The sequence below is a fragment of the Larus michahellis genome, chromosome 6 (genome assembly GCF_964199755.1).
Source record: "Larus michahellis chromosome 6, bLarMic1.1, whole genome shotgun sequence".
NCBI classification, from domain to species: Eukaryota; Metazoa; Chordata; class Aves; order Charadriiformes; family Laridae; genus Larus; species Larus michahellis.
Window position 1 is genome coordinate 67,821,108 of NC_133901.1, and position 22,895 is coordinate 67,844,002.

At 36.6% G+C, this 22,895-nt stretch overlaps 1 protein-coding gene across 4 annotated transcripts in view; it reads left to right on the forward strand.

Moving 5' to 3' along the window:
- WDR11 (WD repeat domain 11) overlaps positions 1 to 22,895 on the forward strand; it is a 44,644-nt gene that overhangs the window by 7,523 nt on the left and 14,226 nt on the right. Inside the window, exons 4-15 of one of the 4 annotated variants that reach the window (XM_074591898.1) lie at positions 1,159 to 1,332; positions 3,625 to 3,811; positions 5,763 to 5,928; positions 6,660 to 6,774; positions 7,769 to 7,964; positions 9,868 to 9,971; positions 10,596 to 10,775; positions 12,594 to 12,678; positions 17,928 to 18,034; positions 20,166 to 20,241; positions 22,038 to 22,146; positions 22,473 to 22,597. In XM_074591898.1, coding sequence (XP_074447999.1) covers positions 1,159 to 1,332; positions 3,625 to 3,811; positions 5,763 to 5,928; positions 6,660 to 6,774; positions 7,769 to 7,964; positions 9,868 to 9,971; positions 10,596 to 10,775; positions 12,594 to 12,678; positions 17,928 to 18,034; positions 20,166 to 20,241; positions 22,038 to 22,146; positions 22,473 to 22,597 — 1,624 coding nt within the window. The remainder of the gene's footprint in view (positions 1 to 1,158; positions 1,333 to 3,624; positions 3,812 to 5,762; positions 5,929 to 6,659; positions 6,775 to 7,768; positions 7,965 to 9,867; positions 9,972 to 10,595; positions 10,776 to 12,593; positions 12,679 to 17,927; positions 18,035 to 20,165; positions 20,242 to 22,037; positions 22,147 to 22,472; positions 22,598 to 22,895) is intronic. The other 3 variants (XM_074591894.1, XM_074591895.1, XM_074591896.1) reach the window with 3 other exon arrangements.

Sequence of the window (22,895 nt, forward strand, 5' to 3'; positions counted from 1 at the left end):
ACCAGGGTGATCTGCTGGTTCTCTGTGTGTTATCTGCGAGAGCTTTGAAGGATAACAGCTGGAGCCTCACTGTTTCAATGAGGAGAAAAGCAGTGCATCAGTGTAAGGCACTCTTCTTTATTTAATCCAAACTCTGCATTCAGCTGAGAAGGAGTTAATTAACCTTTTGTATACTTACAGTGTTACTGATTAGGACACACGTGGCTGGATTGTTATTTTTTTCCCTGAAATTCAGTGGGGAGCGCTTACTAGCTCTGAAAAAGCTGAATTGATAAAACATAAGAATGGCTGAGGAAGGGAGTTTTTTTGACATCTTAATACATGTGACCATGCTGTAGAGAAGCTCTGCCTCGGTGGGGCCATGCAGTGAGCAGTAGGAGCTGGACTTGGGGGTGATTTTGTCCACTGCCTGTGTGACCCGTTCTGTTGTCTAAAACACTGCCCCATGGAGCATGTTGGTAGCTCTAACACAGCTGCTGTCAAGTAACTGAAGTGTCTCTCTGTTCTCATTTGCAGAAAACGTAGTCTTTTATGCCTGTTTATCTTGAATGTTTAAATGATGCCCAGCCATGATGATTGGCACCCATACCTCTTCAGACTGACCCTAGCATTTAGGCATTGTACTTGTATTCTTGATTGTGTGTTACACTCAGTTTCATTTTCCTCTTAAACTTAAGACTGGCTGTTAAAAGGTATTTGAAGTGGAGAAGACGTTTGTTTCCAAATACTGGTCCAATACTGATACCAGCTCAAATATTAATTTAGGAGGGTGTATGGTTCATGGTGTCATCCCAAATATTAAGTGGGATGCTCTATGATTCTTTTCATTTTGACTCTGCAGGGATTCTGTACAACACAGTATGTTGTTTCAGGTAGGAATTCAGGGATGAAAAGTTATGACTTCTTCAGATCAGATGTGTGTTGTGTGCATGTGCGTGGACATGTGTAACCCAGTGTATTGCTGCTTGTTAAAACCATAAATTCAGATTGTAAAAGGGACTTGTTTTTTAGAATTGTGGAATAGAAACATCTTGTTACTAACAAGTCACTACACATTTCTTTAAAGATGAGGTATTGCAGAAGAAAAATAGTTTTTAAATAGAACAAACTTTTTAAAAAAAAGTTAATTTCACTGTTGTTTCTTCTTTCTTTTGACAGACATGCAGTGGTTGTGGAATCAAGATGCCTCTAGAGATTTACTGCTTGCTGTTCATCCACCTAACTATATCGTACTGTGGAATGCAGACACAGGCACCAAACTTTGGAAGAAAAGTTACGCGGAAAATATTCTGTCTTTTTCATTTGACCCCTTTGATCCATCACACTTAGCTTGTAAGTTTGCATGTATAAAATGAGTGTTGTGAATATGTGTGACCAAGAAAAATGTTTAAGTAAAATGTTAATATTGAGATTAAAGTAATGAATTGGAGAGAATAATGTCATTAATGCCAAGAAGAAGTCTCAAAAAGACAGGGGAGTCTTTGGCCAAAATGTGGAATCTTCTAAAATAAGATGCTATTCAGTGAGAGGAGGGGAAAAGTACGCATGGGAAGTTAGAGATGTGAAAATAAACGTTTGAGACTTTATAAAGAAGGTGGAGAGCATGTAGATAGGGAGCCAGAGGAAGCCAAGTATAGAAAGCCCTGTTAAACTGACATAAAAAGCTACAAAAGGATGGATGCTGAGGGAGAATCCAGTGAGATGAATAGACCAAGAATAAATGGTATTTTCAACAGAAAGGTTTTTTTTTTTAAAGGAATGGAGTGTGAGCTTCAGTTTTGAAGCAACTCAGGTGTCAAAGGGGACCTAGTGCAGATTTACTGACATTTTAGCAGAAAGAAACTAAGAGAAATAAGAGAGTTAACATTTTATTCTTTAATTTAGCTTGATCATTCCTGTTCTATAATGAGACAGTGCAGTTTCCAGTCTTTTTAGTTGTCTTTTTTTTATCTGCCATACTATTCAACCTAAAATTGTATAAACATGTAGTAAAATCTTAGCTACATCTTTACAGCTTAGCTGAATCTTTATGCTGCAACATAAATAATGTGAGTTAACAATTCTTTGAGCCGTGCTCTGCGTGAGAATAAAAACTGGGGATATAGCCAATGTAGGCAACCCTGCCTTCTATTTGCATTGAGAAGCTTAAAGAAAAATCATAGAATCATAGAATCGTAGAATTGTTGAGGTTGGAAGGGACCTTTAAGATCATCGAGTCCAACCTTTAGCCTACCCTGACAAGAGCCACTTCTAAACCATGTCCCTCAGTGCCCCATCTACCCTTTTTTTAAACACCTCCAGAGATGGTGAATCCACCACCTCCCTGGGCAGCCTATTCCAATGTTTAATAACCCTTTCAGTGAAAAAATGTCTCCTAATATCTAATCTAAACCTCCCCTGACGTAACTTGAACCCGTTTCCCCTCGTCCTATCACTTGTCACCAGGGAGAAGAGGTCAGCCCCCATCTCTCTACAACCTCCTTTCAGGTAGTTGTAGAGGGTGATAAGGTCTCCCCTCAGCCTCCTCTTCTCCAGGCTAAACAACCCCAGCTCCCTCAGTCGTTCTTCATAAGGTTTGTCCTCCAGGCCCCTCACCAGCTTTGTAGCCCTTCTCTGGACACGCTCCAACACCTCAATGTCCCTCTTGTAGCGAGGGGCCCAAAACTGAACGCAGTACTCGAGGTGGGGCCTCACCAGTGCCGAGTACAGGGGGATGATCACTTCCCTAGTCCGGCTCACCACACTATTCCTGATACAGGCTAGGATGCTGTTGGCCTTCTTGGCCACCTGGGCACACTGCTGGCTCATATTCAGCCGACAGTCAACCAACACTCCCAAGTCCTTTTCTGTCGAGCTGCTTTCAAGCCATTCTGCCCCAATCCTGTAGCACTGCATGGGGTTGTTGTGACCCAAGTGCAGGACCCGGCGCTTGGCCTTGTTGAACCTCATACCATTGGTCTCAGCCCATCGGTCCAGCCTGTCCAGATCCCTCTGCAGAGCCAACCTACCCTCAAGCAGATCAACACGCCCGCCCAGTTTAGTGTCATCTGCGAACTTACTGAGGGTGCATTCGATCCCTTCATCCAGATCATTGATAAAGATATTAAAGAGAACCGGCCCCAGCACCGAACCCTGGGGGACACCACTTGTGACTGGACACCAACTGGATTTAACTCCATTTACCACCACTCTCTGGGCACGGCCATCCAGCCAGTTTTTTACCCAGCGAAGAGTACACCCGTCCAGGCCATGAGCAGCCAGTTTCTCCAGGAAATAGTTGAGAGAGAATAACTGTAAGGAAGAAAGAAGAGATTTCCGCCAGTAATCTGCACAGTAATTTTTTAGTATAGACTTAGTTTTGAAAAACTGAGTTTTGTGGATCTACTTAATTGTTGCACTAGGTGATCTGAAAGGTCCCTTCCAACCTAGGCAATTCTGTGATTCTATGATCTGCAGTTCTTTCAGTAGAAGCTGCATGTTGTCTAGAATTATGAGTTTTCTGCCTAATACAGTACTATTAAAGTTATTAGCATTTCTCCCCACCAAAATTTCATTAAAATGGAACACAAGAATCAAATTGCAGGTTGTATTTTGCTATACTAAAAATTGTTTTTCTTGGTACAGTGCTCACCAGTGAAGGAATAGTGTTCATCTCCGACTTCTCTCCTTCCAAAGCTCCTGCCAGCTCTGGGAAGAAAGTTTACATCTCTAGTCCCCATTCCAGCCCTTCGCACAACAAGCTGGCTGCTGCCACGGGGGCCAAAAAAGCCCTTGACAAAGTAAAAATCTTAATCAGTAATGAAAAGCCAAGGTAGGTTGCAAGTATTTATTCTCAGATAAGGTTTTGTATACCTGTATGTTTTATAGATGGAATTACATTAAAGTCTGTGAGATAATTAATTTTAAAAGAGAAAATTTACTGGGGTAGGCAGATTGTTGGATGTCCTGTGTTGAGGACATTGTGTAAGGATATAACATTGACAGTCATTCATCCCGTTCTGTCCATAAAAAGCCGTATCATCCCAGCATGTTTTACATAAGTTAATGACATAATGTTCTCCCTTCGCTAAGAGATTTGCATGCAAGTGTAGATTCAGAAACATCTTTCTTAAGGGGGGGGGAAAAAGTGAAAATGGGTTAACGGAATTCATTTCAATTGCGGAATGAGAAGGGGTATAATAAGAGAATAAAAATTCTGTGAGAATAAAAATACCTGAGAAGAGTTGTCATTCTGATGTTACACATGATACTGCAGTAGGAGGCATTTTTTAAGTGAATAGTGTGTAAATAAAATTAGATTTTATACATTTGTCTTTTTTCTGACCTTTTAAACCTAAAGTTGTTACATTTTGATGTGTTTTTTTTTTGTTGTTAGAAATTCTCTAGAGCACTTTCTTTTCTTTGGTGTAATTCTTTTTTCATTTTGTACTTTCCATTTGAGTAATAAAAGTATTCCTTGAGCATCCAGCGAATTTCAGAACAAACTAATCAACTAATCACACTATTTTCAGATAGCACTTGACACCAAAATTTAATGCAGATATGAAATCTATACTCTGTTTTGATAAGGTGTTTAAATTGAAAACTTGATGATGCTCCCTCAGGTAATCATTTAAGAAACTGTAATTTTTGTATGAAGTTAAAGGGCATGGTGTTGTCATTTTGTGTTCTGTAATGCCTAATTTGCGCTGCATCGGACAGAATACTTGGTTTGCAAATACTGAGACAGTACCTATGCTGCGGCTGTCTTATGTATCCTCTGTAATAACAGAAAATCAGCAAAGATACCATTTTTTTTTTTTCTTCTCCTGATTGTATTTTAATTTTTATATGAATATTGCTAAAGATACGACGGTCATCTCTTTTCTCCCTCCTTTTCCATCCAGAACACCTGAAAAGAATAGAATTGGAAAAGAGGGAGAAAAAAATTGTAGCAGCGATGGTTTATCTGGTGTTATATTAGTTTAGGGAAAACTTTGAGGAAGGAGGAGCAGGAGACTGTCAGCAAAGTGATTGCAGACAAAAGGTGAATAATGCTCCTGAAGCAAGGAATGAGATGCAAGAAGAGTGTAAGGAGGGTTTAGCGCGTGGTAGGATGAGGAGATTAAAATAAAATAAACCCCTGCAAAGGGATGATACATTAGATCAGTTAAGAGACCTTCAAACCTAGGCCCAGTATGAGGATCTTTTTCTTCAATGTGACTTAGAGTTCATTGGGTTGCATGTGCCTAATGAACCTCTCTACTTTGCAGCCAGTCTCCTGTTGGCAATCAACAAAATGACGAACAGTCCTGCTCTTGGCTACTTTCTTTGAGTCTGTAGACTGGTATTCTTGATAGGCTAGTTCTGTTCATTTCAAAATAAAGTAATATGCATAATAATATAAAAATTGAAGTAAGCAGTATGTTTAAGGGTAATTTCCCATGAATACCACTAAATGTCATGGCAGCTAGCACTGATTGTAATTGAATTGCTTTGTATTTCAGATGTGCAAGAATTACACTTGTTCCATTTGGATTACATACTATTTTAAAAATTACTCTATAATCTTATTTAGACAAAAGTCAACAGCGTGTGTGTCTTTTAAAGGTCAGTGATGCTTTGCACTGCTGTAGCAATTAAATGGAAATCTGCGGTTCCCTAGTGATGAAAACAGGGAATAATGGAAAAAACGCAGCTGCAGGAAAATTTATACTGCTAATTTTAGTTTGAACTTGAAGTATTTGTTGATACTGAACTTGTTCGTATCCGATGTTTTACAGTGCTGAATCTGTAACGCTCAACGATTGTCTTCAGTTGTCATATTTGCCTTCCAAAAGAAACTACATGCTGTTATTGTATCCCAGAGAAATTTTGATTCTTGACTTGGAAGTGAATCAAACAGTGGGTGTGATTGCAATTGAAAGAACAGGCGTGCCTTTCCTACAGGTAATGAAAACATTGATTGGTTTCGAACATTGTAATAGTTTATTAAGGTCATATATAAGTTCATTACTCAGCGATAGCTGTGTTTTGGTTCTAGAGGATGAAAAGAAGTTAGCTCACCAGGGGGGAGAAATGTCCTCTGAAACAAACCTTGTTTAATTTAGTTTTCTGAAGTCTGTAGCAAACCCACCTCATTTTGTGGTGTTAGAAAAGTTACCAGTATGGAAACAGTGCTGTGGAAAAAGGACACTTCAGTCTCTGATGGTTAAGCTGCTCACACACATCTTAATACCAGTTCTCTGAGCATCTGCCTTTGCTTAATTAGACAGCTAAGTCTAGTTAGAGGTCTTATTAAAGTATCTTTATTCTCTTGGAATGGTGAATTCCAATACCAAAAAAGAAAGCTTTTTTGTTTTTAAAAAAAGTGGTAGCTAAAAAGAATATATATGAGTGCATTCATGTTTAAAAAAGAAAAACCCCAAACCAGCAAACAATTCAAACAACCTTCAATGAATTTCTCAAATTAATTGACTTCCATAGTCAAATGTACTATAGCTGAAGAAATTCATTGGAAAGAATTTCTTGAAGTTTCTTCGTGAAAGAAATTCATGAAGAAATTAATCCCATTAATGGTAACATTTTTAGTGACTCGCTTATACATCAGGATACATCAGTGTACTTTGCAAAGGATAAAATTTTGACAACCCAATGTAATGTGGTATGTCTTTACCTAGGTAATTCCTTGTTTTCAACGTGATGGGTTATTTTGCCTACATGAAAATGGCTGTATAACTTTAAGAGTTCGCAGACCTAACTGCAGCATCACTGGAACTCCAAATGAAGAGCCAGGTAAGTTTTGTGTCAAAAATGTCCAGAAATAAACTTTGAGGCATTTTAATTATTACTTTAACACCAATATTAACCATCATGCCTCATACAGGGTGGTGAATTACAGGCCTTCTAGTGTTGTTTTTTTTTTCTTATACATTAAATTTAAATTTAATTTTATGCTGCATTCTCCCAGAATTGTTCTTGACTTTGCTGAAATTTAGTGTAAAATAAGATATCCTGGAAATCCTCTTATGACTAAATAACACTTTATTTATGAAGTGGCTTAACAGTCACATATACAAGAAAGTTTTAAATAAAAGATTATTAGTTTGTTCTTTTTATCTTTAAGAAAAAACATATTTTTCAGGCAAACATAAGGTTTTGGAAGCCATTTGGCCACTTGGAAGAATTGATTTTTAAAGCTAAGACATGGGCTTAAATTTACATTAAAATCTAAATTATTAAACCTTTATCTCTTTTATGAAACATTACTAAGAATGGCTTTTTAAATGTAATGGAGGAGACTGGAAAAAAAGAAGGGAAAACAGTTCTGTAAATGTATATAAGTGATTTATATATTATTTATTTTCTTGGATTTTTGGTTGGTTGGTTTCATTCTGGCAGTTTGGTAATTCCTAGTGAGCTAGTAATTTCTAGTGAGCTACATTACTTGCTTCCAGGTTTACCAATAAATGAAATGAGTTTTGGATTGTGGAGAGCAGATGCGCTTTCTCCTCAGATATGAAACTGTAATTTTTTAGATTTTGCAAGATTCAAGTAGAATAAGATGTTTTAAAGACAAAGTTACATTTTGGAGAACTGTTCAGTGCTGTGTTGTATACAGCAAGATCAATGGTATATAGTTTTGGATCATTTTTCCTAATTGCTGCACAGGAAGTGTGTGGATTTTAACCAAAGAGCTCAGCCATTCCTAAATTTACCTCTGTTGATTGATCGTATCATGTTTTTTCTGTTCTAATTGTTTGTCTTCTGTGGGACATTGATGTTGCAGATCCAGACCCAGTTCAGGAGCTGATTTATGATTTAAGAAGTCAGTGCGATGCAATCAGGGTAACAAAAACAGTTCGACCCTTCAGTATGGTGTGTTGCCCAGTAAATGAGAATTCTGCAGCTCTCATAGTCAGTGATGGCAGGGTAATGATCTGGGAATTAAAATCCAGTATTTCTGGCAGAAATGTGCGTAACAGGTAATAGGATTTATTTTTCTTATTGAAGTTTTGATCTGTTACATTTACAAGTGGCGTGTAGTATTTAATTATATTCTAAAAGCAACAGTGATGTCCTTGTGTGTATGGTAGTGTTACGTGCGGTACGTGTGTATGGATGAAAGGAAGAGGAACAAAATATATCATCCACCTAGATTAGTTCCCTGGCTTTGGGGAAGTGAAGGAACTCTATTTACTCTTCTTTCTTTAAAAAAATAATTCCATACTTAGTGGTTGGAATAAGGAAACAAAAGATAAGAACGAATATTCACATTATTTTGGGGGAACATTTTATTCTTATTTGGCTTTCTTCAGACTATATAATTTCCTTCAGGAATGAGTTTCTCTTTCAATCACCTGAAAGGACTGCAAAATGAGTCCGGAAAGGACTACATTTTTAGTAGGGGAAAGGTTTTTTGTTTTTTTTTTCTTCTGCATTAGTGTGAATTTGACACAGAGCAATATGAGGCTGCACAGCAGGTGGCTGGAATATGGTGGTATAAATAATATTTTTATGTACAAAGCCTTTAGAGTTTTAGATTTTGAGCAGTCTCTAAAAATATCGTATGAAGTAGTATAGTTCTTTAAACATTCAGTGTATTAAGGTCGTTCTGCTGCAATAAACCTTTGAAGTGCTATTGAATGAAATAAATAACTTACTGCTATGAAAGAAATTCAGAATTCTTAGTACACTTTTAGATGTTGAAAGTACCAGATTTTCAACATAGATCCTTTTGTTGCTTATCAGTGATTTAATGTTTTTATTCTTTGGGATCTCAAAAATACTGTTAGGTGTATTTTTTGTGATGCATATCCAAGAGAGCTGTTTAGGATCCGCATGTTGCTGGGTTTTACTTCTTGGATTCTTAGGGTCATTTCTAAAACATTGATTTTTGTCGTGATTTTATAACCAGGAAAAATGTAATAATAATACGTAATAATAATATTAGAACCACTGAGCGTGGAGGATTCTGGACAGGGTTGGATTGTTCTGGAAACTAAAGCATATTTCTAGTTGGCACAGAGTCTTTAATGGATTTTGAAGGAGTCTTCTTCCATTAGCTCTTGATTTTGCTGGATTTTATGGTCTTAATTAAAATTTGAATTCGAAGTCTGTTAAAGTGAGATTTTTAAAGAAAAAAGGCTTTGTACGTGCCTTAAATCACGTTTTTGCATACAGCTAAGTGCATCCAGTAGTCATTGGTCTTTGCTTATGACATAGACCTGTCCTCAGCCCAGCCAGAAACGATTGCTCAGGCTGCAGGGTCCCTTTTAGATGGAGGTTGCTCTGGTGCCCAGTAACAGTCGTTGGGGAAAAAATAACACCAAAACCTGATGCAGAGATACCTCCCGAGACTGTAAACGTAGGTATTGCTCTGAGTTTCTGTTGTAGCTTTGTATACGCAGAAGCGATCCTGTTTCATATGTTTGTGCTTCGGTTACGGGTTTTGTCATCTGGAAGCTATATAAGAAGTTTATATTCCCAAGTTTGGGAATCCGTTCTTAAATGTCAAAATATTTACAACTGATCCTTAGCTGTATTCATTAACACAGCTCTACATATTAATACACAATGTATTTAAAAGCTTCCATTCGATGCTGAGGTAGACTTCAGAACAAGGGATGCATTTGTCACTTTTTCTGTTATGTACAAACATCTTTGTAAGGAAGCTAAAGGTTATTTTAAATTTTGTACATTTTTCTGTGCATTATCTCCCGGTACCGTTGTTCATGGAAGTCGATGTCGGGAATAATCTCAAAATATTCTGCAAGTAATACGTGGTAGGAATACTGAAAAAGCAACCTGGGGAAAAAGCAAAATCAAGGACCTAAGTCAACAGGTGAGCCAGTTTGTATTAAGAACTTGTTTTCATTTCTTTTACAGCAGTTCAAGTGCATCACCTTTGTATTCCCCAGTCTCGTTCTGTGGAATTCCAGTAGGAGCATTCCAAAATAAACTTCCAGACCTCTCATTAGACAACATGATTGGTAAGAATTTCTTTCACTAGTATTATTACTGCTACTCATTTCTAGAATTTTTGAATCATCGTACATCTTAGCTTATTTGAGAACTACATGTGTTAGAATTATTTTCTATGCAATTTAATTAGTAATTCTGAAAGAAAATAATTTTCTTTGCTAAAGAAATTATCAAATTAATCTTTTCGAGGATTTTATGTTGAGGACCAATGTTCAAAGTCCATTGTCACTGAGGAAAAAAAAAAAATATTTTTAAAATAGAATTTGGCCAAAACCCCTCCATTTTTTAAAAGTAGTCTTAAGCAGATGGAGACAATTTAAACTACCTTGAATTCTGGAAGCAGACTGAAGTGGTTGCACTTACTTTTTTTCCCCTATTTCTTCCCTTCCTTTTTTTTTTTTCCTTCTTAGCATTAGGAAAAAAAAGCTAGTATTGGACAAATTACCAGTTTTCTGGTAAACCAGTGCAGTCTTCTAAAAAGTTTTATCATACAGAGTTCAGCAGGAAGCAATGCCTCTTTAAATACACATTGCTAATACATGTGATAGTTTATTTCTGATTTTTATTTTATAAACTCCTGTGTCTGATAACTTTCCGTAACATCTCAAGCAAACAAGAGCTTTAATTTTTAGCAGGGCAAGGCACAGTTGCTGGAGAAGAGCAATTAAAAGGTTCTTTCCTGCAAGAAGTGCACCTCAAATTTCTGCTGACTGGACTTCTTTCAGGACTTCCTTTGCCTCCATTTGTTATCCGCATGTGCCCACCTCTTACAACAAAAAATATTAATCAGTATGAGCCAATCCTTGCTGTTGGTAAGTATCTTGAATAGTTTATTGGTTGCTCTGAAAAGAATATGTTCTAGATTAAATACAAATATAGTTACTAATAGAGAAAAAATTCTATTTTTTGATCCTGTGTTACTAATCACAAATAGTGACCTTTGTATTAGTTTGCATCCATAATACTGTTTGGATTCTTTTTTTCCTGCTTTGGGTTTAAGTCATTCTACCTGAAAAATTGCCATGTATTGGCAAGTTTATATTTATCCTTTCATTTCCTATGATGTTGGTCCATTGATACACTCAGCATTTTACATGCTGTTCTTCTAAGTATCAATAAATATGAACTTCTGCAGCAACCACATTTCTAAAATAAGTAAACGAACTTAACAGGGATTGTACTTTTGTTCTCACGTAAGCACCTAAAAAATACACTGAAGCACATTATTTTTCCAGAATCTATTCTGTCATATTATAAATGTGGTTAAACTCATCTAGATATTAGAATAGTTGCCAGTGAGCACCTGAGTTATTAACTCCGAGTTCTCCCGGTTTAAGTCTGATTTTTCTGGCATGCTTTTTCAGACCACATCAGGGATTTCACAGTGTACCCAGACAGGCTGCTCTCTTTCTCTGCAGCCAACGGACTGGAACAGTAGACACAGAGATGCTGTAATTTAAAGACTGTAGTAGGTTGTAAAATTAGACCTCCTAATTTGGGTTGTTCAAACGTGCTCTTGGTATATTTAAGATAGCAGTTGATTGTGGGCTGCTCTGTCAAGGCTGGGCCTGTCGCAAGTCAGACTTGGGAGATTTTTGTTATTCTTAAGGTTGCCTGTGCTGTAGAGCCATCTTAGGTTTTTGGATGGGACGAGGGACTATTGTCCCTCGTCAGGTGGATGGTGAATGTTACGCAGGAGGAGCCTACAAAGAGAATCTCGCTCTAGTAATGAAAACACCATAACAACATATGTATGTATGTGTGCAGTTCTCTTGGTACTCCTATTATTACTGAGCTAAAAGTACCATCAATAGTTCTGCTCTAAAATGTAGGCGAGCTGTCATTACATGATGTGATGCTACTAAATGTAACTTTTGATTTTATATAATCTGTAGCTGTTAAATAGGTGAAATGTCAAAATTAGGAAACCGATAGGTAGGTACAAAGTGCATTTACAGCAAGGTCTGCACCGTTCGAGGCTTAAGCTACCTGAATGGCTGTTTAGGTATCCATTGTTGTATTTGATAAAGTATAAAGGAAAAAGAGAAGAAAAAGTAAGTCTTCCCAGTGTCTAATAGAAAATTGTAACTTTCAGTGTTTCAGAAGGTGTTTGATCTAATTGAAGCTAATAGCCACTAAGTTATTGATTTGTAGTTTGAAAGAGGTCATTATTTCAGGGATGAGAAAGCAGAATTGCTTTAATGATTTGGTAAAATCTACCCATGATTCTCCCATGGGGTTATTGGTGGGTAACAGTTAATACTCTTCCTTGAGGCATTTACTCATCTTGAGTAATCAAAACAAAAAGAAACATTCCTTTCTCCTGCAACTGGGTATGTTGTGGAAATGCAAGAAGAATGAACAGATTTTCTGCAGGGTCTGCAAATAGGTTCAGGAAAATGTCTTGATCCAGATGGATTTCACTGGTTGCAGAGAACCTCGGAGGGTTTAATATTCAGGATTTAAGCACTAGAAATCAAAATACCTTTTCTAAAATTATAAAATAAAATAGTTACAGATGGAAAAAAGAAAAAAAAAAAAAGAGAGAGAAATAAATCCTGAATTTCCCTAAAGTGTGGAAGAGAAGAATAAAACTGATCTATGTATTTTTTTTTAATCACTTTTTATAGGTACAAGTAATGGCTCTGTCCTGGTGTTTCATCTTACAAGTGGACTCTTACACAAAGAGTTAAGCATCCATTCCTGTGAAGTCAAGTAAGATTTTAATTTTAATTCCTACTATAAACCTTCTGGGAGATAAATACTAAAACATCTAACTAACGTTGTACCAGCAGTGTGGGTGTCTTGTTTCATTGTTAATGACACTCAAGAAAATTGCCTGCTGAGCAGTCTGCCCTAACCATGTTTTTGCTACGTAGAAACAGTAACACACTGACAAAATTAGAATGAAACTTCTGTTGAACTAAATATTTGAATTTTATCCATGCCTGCTAATATAGGATGTGTATCAACTACTTCCAGGTTTTTTAGTGTATTATAGTACGAAGAAGTCATTTTAGTACAAAAAATCTTTATTACGGTGTCTTATTTATATAACTGTTGTGACTCGCAGATTTTATCCTTTGAAATAGTTCTGTCTTGTATGCCAGGTTGTATTTCCTTTGCTCCCTTGGGGCTGAAATTGCTAATGAGACAGTTCTAGACTTCAGTGAAGTCAAAATTTTTAATTTTATCTTTAAAAGATTTTATAGACTGAATAGAGGACTCAGTATTTATCCATCCTAAGTAAGGAACAGAGTAAGTTTTAAAGTTGTTACTGTGTGTTTGTGTGTCCACAATGGCATAACTTTTTGCATAACTAATGGCAAAGATACTCAAAATGGTGCTTGCTGGATATTCCAGACAGATGGAAAATAAAGCATGGAAAATGAAACATTTACTTTTAGCAGTAATAGTAGTGAAAATTTATATCAGCGTTGTGGCATGAAGCCCCAGGCTAAGATCTTAGTCTTACTGTTCATTCAAAAAAAGGTAAGAAAAGTACAGGTGGCTGAGAATAGGTAGCTCTAAGAATTCATTATGTAAACCTGCTTTGAATCTAACACCAAAATCACATAAGTATATTTACATTTGTGCTATGATTAGTAGGCACTATAAGATTAGAATTCCCCTTTCTGTTCTAAACTATTTGAGTTTTTTATTTCATACCATTAACTACTTACAAAATTATTTTCATTTTATGTTCTGTTATGCAGCACAAGAAAATAATGTGTTTTTTTTCTTATTAAGGTGATTATAGAATTCAAAATACAAACCACTGCTAACATTTCACAAATTAAAGAAACTAGAAAAATGAAGGTGGGTAGACAGGAGGAAATACGCTTTTGAAAAAAAATATTTCTTTAGCTTTTATTCAGGCTTCCTGTGTTATCAGAAGTACTGTTACTTTGGGCTTTTCACTTTGCAAAGGTTTTGACACTTTTTAAAAACTTCAAGAATACATTGCTTTGCTAGGAACTGTCCTTGCACAAATGGTATTTTTAGAACAAAAAATGATTGTGAATTTTGTTTAGTCATGAGCTGTTCTCTAGGTAAGTCTTTTAAATATTTGTTTTAATTTCCTCAGTCCCACTCTTAATGGTCTGAGTGACTTTCTACATAATTTTTAGAAGTTCAAGGGAATGCTTTAAGCAATGTAGAATAAGCCACAGGGATATTTTTTTTTTTTTGTTAATTAATGTTGATGGAATGTAACAGTTTTTCTTTCGGTGGGAGTTCTTGCTTTACCTCTAAAATGTAGGTAGATTGGATAATGCCCCTATTTCAGTTTTATCTGAAAATACACCTTCAGGGAACACCATTATTTAAGTACGTAATTGAGATACTCTGAAATTGTAACTCAAGGCGAGCAGAGTTTTCAGTGCCAGTTTGAGAAGCAAATGTAATAAAACTAATGTCTTAGGAATGGCAACTGTCCTTTACAATCAACTGTGCTAAAATAACGGCCACTGAGTTGTCTAGGTGCTAGCAACTGACTTCTTTTTTTTTTTTTGAGATTAAAGTGTCGTTTTATAGAAGCTACATATGTAGTCACATGCTGATTTATTTTTTTTTTAAATATTATTGTTAAACTTTGCAGTTCTGTATTGTGATAAGTAGGGTGAATTGTTTTTCTGTCCTCCATTTAAGGTAGTTCATACTCCTGAGCAACCTTGAATATTCATTTTTTCCATGATTATTAGTTAGCTGTTTCACTATTTGTTTAGAATTATGTGAGTAAATACCTTTCCTTTGAGTTTAATTTGGTGTTTGTTAGGAGACCAAGGCAAGAAGCAGCAGAAATGCTTCAGAGCACAGAAAGGAAAAGTCAATCAGGCTACTGGTAGGAGCGTAAGTGAGGGAAAAAACAGCGGGAGAGCAGAGCATGTGTGCTGGCTGAAAGCACCTGTGAGCGGGAAGTCAGACTTCCTTCCTTCAGGGTACAGAGAAATAAAATTACTTCTTAGTGCTAAGAAATAACTAAGCCTGATACCTCTTCCATCTTCTAAGCGGAGCAATCTAAGCTGGTAAGGTAGGAAATGATAATACATCTTCAAGGCAGAAGAGAATGTATTCAAGGCATGTAAATAAAATGCCTGTGATGTAACTTCTAGTTCAGTGAAAGTGGCGCGATGCCTTTTGCTGCTGCTGTTGCTTATTCTGGTAGATACGTGTGGCTGGAGCTCTGCTTCTCATTCGTTTTTGCTGAAGTTTAGCAAGTTCAAGGTTGCAACAGCTTTAATTTTTAAAATTAAAATCTCACTGACTGTAACAAGAATGTGTATGGCCTGCAGGCAAAACTGGGAAATTACTGCATTACATCCAAGTTTTAGCAGCTGAATTTAAGCTGACTCCCCTTTGGGAAGCTGCTTTGCAAACATTCATCACCTCCTTCAAACAAACTTTCCTCGCGTAGAGGAAGATGAATGAAAAACACCTTCTGCTTCTGTCATGCAGGTGTTGGTGTGCTAGATTTATTTCTGTGCGTTAGTAAATACGCGTTGCCTGACAAGCGTAAGCAGTCTTGCAATGAAATCCTGTGTCTTTGGAATTGAATTCTGAAGTCTCCATTATAGGATGTACAATTATCTTGGATGTCCCATGTTCGGCACTCAATTCTAATTTCTTTTTCTTAACCTTCCCCTTCTTAAAAAGAAAAAACTTGTTCCGTTACTAACGTTCACTTTGGACATGTAGACCATACAAATACTTTTGAAGTACAAGGAAAATTCTTTTTAAATATTAAAATTTAAAGCTGAGATTGTGTTTTGATAATATGGTTGAGACTTTAATAGTCTTCTTTAAGATATGGTTTTATTTCCAATCTCTCCTTTTCTTATAATTCTTATAATTAGTTTTAGTAGCAGCTGCCTTGTCATAAAGTCACAACAATCCATTCCCAACTGGAAAAGTAATTTGTGGTTTTTTTCCACTTCAGTACTCTCTGTAATTTGTTTGCATTGGAAACATTAATCAAAACAACTGAATCTTACCCCTGAGACAAGTTGGATGTATAGGATCCCTGAATTTCATATTTTAAAAGAATGGATGTAGTCTAACAAATAGTTTACAGCTGAATGGAACCCTTAATTCTAGTAGACAAAGTTGTCTTTTATTAGGAAATTGTGCAAATGGAGGTATTTCAGTAGGGAAGACATTACTTGTTTCCTTCATTAAATCTTGAACCACTGTCTTCAGATTCTCAATTTCCATGTATGACAATAACAAAAAAATGTATTGTTTCAGGTGCAAGCAGTTAGTAAGCTAAGGTTCCCTTTTGATTATGAGTGTCTTGTGATTCTGTAGATTTTTATTGGTATTGACAGACGGCCAGCCGGCAGCGAAGTAAAAGGGCTTGTCCTGTTAAATCTGAGCTGATGAAAGAAGTATAGGAAATGCCTCAGGTCTTTGGACGAGAATGGTGAATAATTGCTGGCAATAACAATGCATTATGAAAATTCTGGACTTTTTCCAAAAAACACAGTAGAATAATAGATAAAAATTAGAAAGGTGTCAGAACTCGTATTTCTTCCATTTCAGAAAGCTCCCTGCATTTATGACCCTTCGGAGACTTGCAATGTTGCACGTTATTACAATTGTAGGTTTCTATTCAATCATTCCTGTAATGTTTCAATTAATAATTGAATACTATGCATTTTGATTGAAGTTATTGGTTGAACTTTCGTAGGTCCTGGTGGGAAAAGCTCTGGGTCCTGAATTTTTAACTTTACTTGAGGACATAAGAATAAAGTTTCCCATTCTTTTTAAAGGTTGAACTAAAAAATAAAGCTGGTAGTAACTTGCATGTGCAGAACATTATGGGAGTGCTTTTTGCTTTCAGCCATCTACGTTGCATTTAGGAAACTTGTACTTGATACAACGTGAGTTGGATTTACTGACAGTAAATCATAAATGCTGTTATTTGTCTTTCTCGTATTTCGCATATGTCCTTGTAAGACAGGCCATGATTTTACAGTTGATGTAACAGGAGACTTAGTTGTGCTGGGAATAGTTCTTAATTAATCTGTGTTTGAAGGATTTGAGGAAAATCTAAATTCTTTTATCCGTGTTAAAATGAACTTGGGCATATGTATGTATTAGAACAGTCTCAATTTTCTTTTAGATTAGTTCTTAGATTTATTTCACAGATAAAGCACACCGCTATTTTTGCTGGCACAAAGTCTGTGTGGGAAATGGGGCCGGGGAGGACTATCTCATTTTGGAACAGTACCACCTAGTGCTGCTTTCTCTCCTCTTGTGGCCTGTGGTATAGCTCAGGAGTTTGCTTAGAATCCATGGGTGCTGACTGTATGTTATATATACTGTAACTTTCCATCCTTGCAATGTTTCAAGATGTGGTTTGTGGCTGCCTTGGCGTGATCTAAAAGAGCAAAAAATAAATAAATTGGGTTTTTGGTTCTTTTATCGTAGGTTTTGAAATCTCTTCAGGGCCTCTCTTATTTTATCATCTTTGTTTCTCATCTCTCTGGACTGAAAGAATCATGTCTCCCCACCTTGCTATCCATACAAATATTTTTCTCTTTCTTTATGCTGGCAAATTTGAGTTATTTGATTGCTCTTCCCATCTGGTAAATCACTGATTTAATGAGAGCAGTGATTTTAGTCCACTGTAGTGCTGAATATCCGTGAGGGATTTTTGCAGAAGTTACCAGCGTTTCTAATTGAAATTTTTGTTTTAACCAAACAAGAACTGGTGCAGTCTGAAAAGAAAGCTGTTCTTCAATTTAATTTGGTAACTTTATATTTACATTATAGTTGTAAATGCGTAGCTTTTTTTTATGCTTAAATATAGTGTTTCCATGAGATGTAGAAAATGACTTCTGTGCTTTTTTCAAATTGAAGAATATGCATGAAAAAAAATTATTGTGCTTCAGTCCAGCCTGTTTTCTAGCCATTTGAATATTTCAGCCTAATGCGCTCCATGTCCTCCCTTCCGATGCCAGGGGAATTGAATGGATAAGCTTGACTGGGTTTATTTCCTTTGCCACATCAACGCCTAACAATCTGGGGCTGGTGAGGAATGAGCTGCAGCTGGTGGACCTACCAACAGGTTAGTATTTCCTGGGAAACTTCTACGAGCGGCTGACAGATTTGCTGGGGAGCGACAGACATAAGTTCAAGTTCTTACTACTACTTTTTTTTCCTTCTGTTGTCATGATAAAGTAAAATAAGAAGTAGGAATTTTAACTGGTTCTGTTCTTCCGTCCTTGTGAAGCCGCATGTTTTCCATCTGGTGCTCTACAGACTTGAAACACCGCCTTTGCAAAGGTGTCTGTGGCTTGGACTTCTTAAAAGAGTGAATATGTGTCAGCAGGAGGTTTAGAAGCATTCACGCAGCATGGGTAGTAGTGCTGTATTTTGGTCAAAAAATGAATATATTTCCAAATGTGTTTTGTCATAGCCTATAGTTCCATGTGCACCTGAAACAGTGTTGAACCATTTATTGTGGTTTCTATCAGCAGCAGGTAATATTTCAAGGTAGGCCAGGCGCGTGGCCGGAATTTGAGTGTATGAATGTAAAAAGCATATTTTAATAAAAAAAGGATATTTTTATGAAGAATTGGAAGGGTAAAAAAATAAATAACTTTTAAAAATGTACAGTTGATAGCAAAACAGTCAGATTGTCTTTTTCAAGCACCAGCCTTATAATGGATGACAAATATATTTGTGATTGAGTTCTATATTTGCACAATACCAGGAGGTACAATTTGGAAGACTAGACAGCCCAAAATAGGAAGCACTTCAATAATTTTAAATTATTTTAGAATGGGAAAACCTGGAGCCATTTAGTTTCTAATTGAAGAGCCTAGGTCTCTTAACACGTGGCTAATTCTGAATTGCTTTATGGAGCATAAAGTGATTTATTTTTTTTTAGTTATTTTTATTAAGCTTATGGAAAAGATTCAATTTTTGTATTTGCAGGTGCTGCATAAAGAGGCTGTTCTTTTAACATAAAAATATCTTAATTTTTTTCCTGATAATGTCTTTTGTTCGTTTGTTTAAAATCAAAACAGAAGATACATGCTTTGTAAAATTAATTTCATGTAAAGTGGTATTTTGATTTTTCGTTCAGCTTGTAAATCAGCATTGAAACATTTATAAATGTAAGTGATAAAAGGTTTAGTATTTCTGCAGCCAACTGCATTCCAAGTAAATGTGAATACCTGACACCTTAGCATATGTTTTGCTTAAAAAAAAGTTACTTTTCCCCTTCTAAAACTTACAAGAAAGGCACAGCTACTGCACTGATCGTTGGGTCTTCCATCGCTAATTAGCCCAACTTTCTATCTTAGTTTTAGGAAGGCTGTGCTGATTTGTATTTACTTCATGAACACTTTGACAGAATTCTCATTTATGTTTCTGAACAACAAGAAGAAAGAAAATTCCTGTGGTGTTTGATCACTAGTGAAGAAAATAGAGCTGGAAGGTTTTCTGCAGGGTGGCCTCTGACATGAGAGCTCTAAATAGTATTGTTGATAACTAGATTTATTCACATAATTGGCATAAGATGAGTAATTTAGAAGTCTGAAAACTTTGAATTTTCCTTGAAAGGTAAGGAGAATGAAATTTGCATGGGAGATGGTATGATACCCTGATGTTTTTTATTATTTATTTTAGTGATATGTATAATGCCTTTAATTCTGCAACACTTCCTACAGGTGAGTCAAAATTTTGTTGGGGATAAGATTATAAATTCTTAGGACTTTTCAGCAGTGTCCATTCTTTTAGACAGAGAGAAAGAATGGCTCTGCGAAATGCAGAATGAGTTAGTCCTTCAGCATGGAAATGCTTTCAGTTTATGGCAGAGTTAATTTAACTTACAAAACCTGAAATCTACTCATTGATTTCTTCCTTGGGGAATTGAGTATATCTCATTGGCTTTCAGTGGAAAATAATAACTCTTTGAACTCTCTCTATATATTTACATAATGCTGATTATGCATCAGTTTCAGTAGTTGTGCTCTGGAAGCCAGTCAGGTATTACATTAGACAATGAAGTTTACATTATATTTAGTCCCTTGAAACGCATTAAAACTGCGACAGTGACAAGAGTAATGTACGATAGGCCAGATTACTTGGAAGTGTTCTATTTTAGTTTGTAAACTAAACTGTTTGTTTCTATCTTTGTACTTAGTATAGTAACTATTTCTGGTTTCGCCCATGTCGTTTTTGTGTTCCAGGCAGGAGCATCGCATTTCGTGGGGAGCGAGGCAATGACGAGCCAGCTATTGAAATGATAAAGGTGTCTCATTTGAAGTGAGTAGATTAGCCTTGGGAAGTGTATAAATTTTACTGTACTGCGTGAAGATCCTCATGACTTAATAAAAATAACAGAAATTGCAGGCAAAAACACTCCAGAGAGTATAGAAAAATGTGCAACAGCAACAGGGGAAAAAAATACTCTAGAATATTAGTTCAAAGTACAAAAGCTGGGGATGTTTCTGTCGTTGACTTTGTCACTTCAGGATCCAAACACATCACAAGGTCAGTCATTAATATTTCAGTTCTTTTAAGGATTGTGTTCACTGATTGGACATTTTGATAATATTAGGGAGAATAAAAGTGCTGAACAATTTTTCTCAACTTTGATTTTGTTATGAGTTAATCCCTGTTCTGAAACTTAAACCTCATTTAAAACTAGAGGATTGGCATTAAAGGTGGGATGATTTTTCACATGTTTATTACTTTTTCTAAGTATGTATTTCACACCTTTATAATAATTATCTACTGGAAGACCAGATGTGAGGTATAGTTTGAGAATCTTAGAATCATAGGATGGTTTGGGCTGGAAGGGACCTTAAAAGTCATCTAGTTCCAGACCCCTGCCATGGGCAGGAGACACCTCCCACTGGACCAGGTTGCCCAAAGCCTCATCCAGCCTGGCCTTGAACACCCTCAGAGTAAAGAATTTCTTGCTAATATCTAATCTAAATCTCCCCTCTTTCAGTTTAAAACTGTTACCCCTCATTGCTCCACTCCCCAGTAGAGAGCCCCTCCCCATCTTTCCTGTAGGCTCCCATTGAGTACTGGAAGGAGCTATAAGAAGTCGGCTGATAAACGATGAAATTGTTTTACCATCAAATCCTGCTTATTTTGAGATCAGGCCTGTGACAGGAAACCCTGGTCTTCATAGTATCAAGAATAATAACAGTAGTACTGTGTGAGATCACTTTGCTTTCCTGGGTAAATGAAATTAACGTAGTGTTGAACTTAATAAGGCATTGTCTCTAAATTTTAAAAGTTTTTTTCTTTACAGTGGAGGATAAAAGTTAATGTTCTCTAGCTCGCATAGGAATATTTTCGGAAGTATGTATGTGTTCCAGAGAATTTGGAAGAGTTCAAGCACGTAATGGTCTTATTAATACATTAAAAATTAAGAACAGCCGTAGGCTTAGATGAAGAGACTAGAATGTTACGTGAGAACAAGAATGGATAGTTCATTTGAATAGAGATTAATGCAGGTGAAGAGCGCATAGAGCTGCAGAGCCTCTCTGGATTTGCAAGTAACCTGTGAAAAGTGAGGGACTGAAGGTATTTTATTCCTCTAGCTCCACAGATGAAAGGTCTGAAGACATGAGTGACAAGTGCTTTAGCGTAAGAGGATTTTATGTTCATTTATCACTGGATTAGGGAAGTGGCATGCGTCTGGAGTAAATAAAGAAAAAATCTATCCAGCCTACAGTCTTGGTGTGTCTTTCTGCTATCTTGTGCAGTCATCGACATGGGCTGAATATGGCTAAATTAGAGGTACTGCTGCTTTCGCTGAACTCCTTCCCTTGTCTCCTTTACAGTAATTGAGCAGTACCACCTGACAGAAATTTCTAATTCTTTTAGCTTTGAAGGAGGACTCTTTTTCAGGCTCTCTTTTGTACCTCAACGACTCAAGGAAATCACAAGCTTCAGAGTGGGATTTGAGCCAAATCAATTTACTCCACTTCCTCTTAGTTTTTGAGGGTTTCCAGAGCACTGATATGGACATCACATGTGAATTAAAATGCTCAAATTAAAATTGAGTGATTACTTTTGATGTAGTAAATTCTTATTTGTTTTAGGCAGTATCTAGCTGTAGTATTTAAAGACAAACCACTGGAGATCTGGGATGTCAGAACATGCACTCTGCTCAGAGAAATGTCTAAAAACTTCCCTACAGCAACTGCTTTGGTAAGGAATAAAATCTATTACTTACTGTTTATTAAATGTAATATGTTGAGACAGTATAAAAATCTATGAACAATTTTGTGGCAAAACGTTACTGAATCTGTAGGGTACAGATAAGTGCTTTCGCTCTTCTGTTTTCATCTGTCATCAAATAGAAGCAAGTAAAAAGGAGGTAGCGGTGTAAAGATCTGGTTGGCTCCTTGGGTGATGGAGGGAGGCGTCGTAGAAAGCAATCTTCATTGAAATCATTATAACTAACAGAAAAGTCCCCAGTAAATTCGGGGAGTAAACATTTGTCTCTTCCATTTTTCCTGGACAATTTTTCACAGGAGTGGTCACCTTCTCATAACTTAAAAAGCCTGAGGAAGAAGCAGTTGGCAGCCCGGGAGGCCATGGCCCGACAGACGGTTGCGTCAGATACTGAAGTCAGCAGCGTAGAGTCTTCTGTTATCAGGTATTTCTCATTCTGATTTAATGCTGTTCTGCATCAGCTGATGTTTTTCCACCATGCGCCATTTTGTTCTATAGAACAGGGTATTTTGGACCTGATTCTTGAGTATATACCAGGAAAACAACTTTCTGGGCCTCCCTTTAGGTTTTAGGTGTGGATCTTTGATTGACTGCTGAAGGAAAGACGCAGTATACCTCTTTCTCTCAGGTGTGTCTGTAGCAGTCCATTAGTTACCTGCTTCTTGAAGTAAAACTCTTATTTGCCCCCGAACGATTCCACAAGTATATAAATGATTTAAACG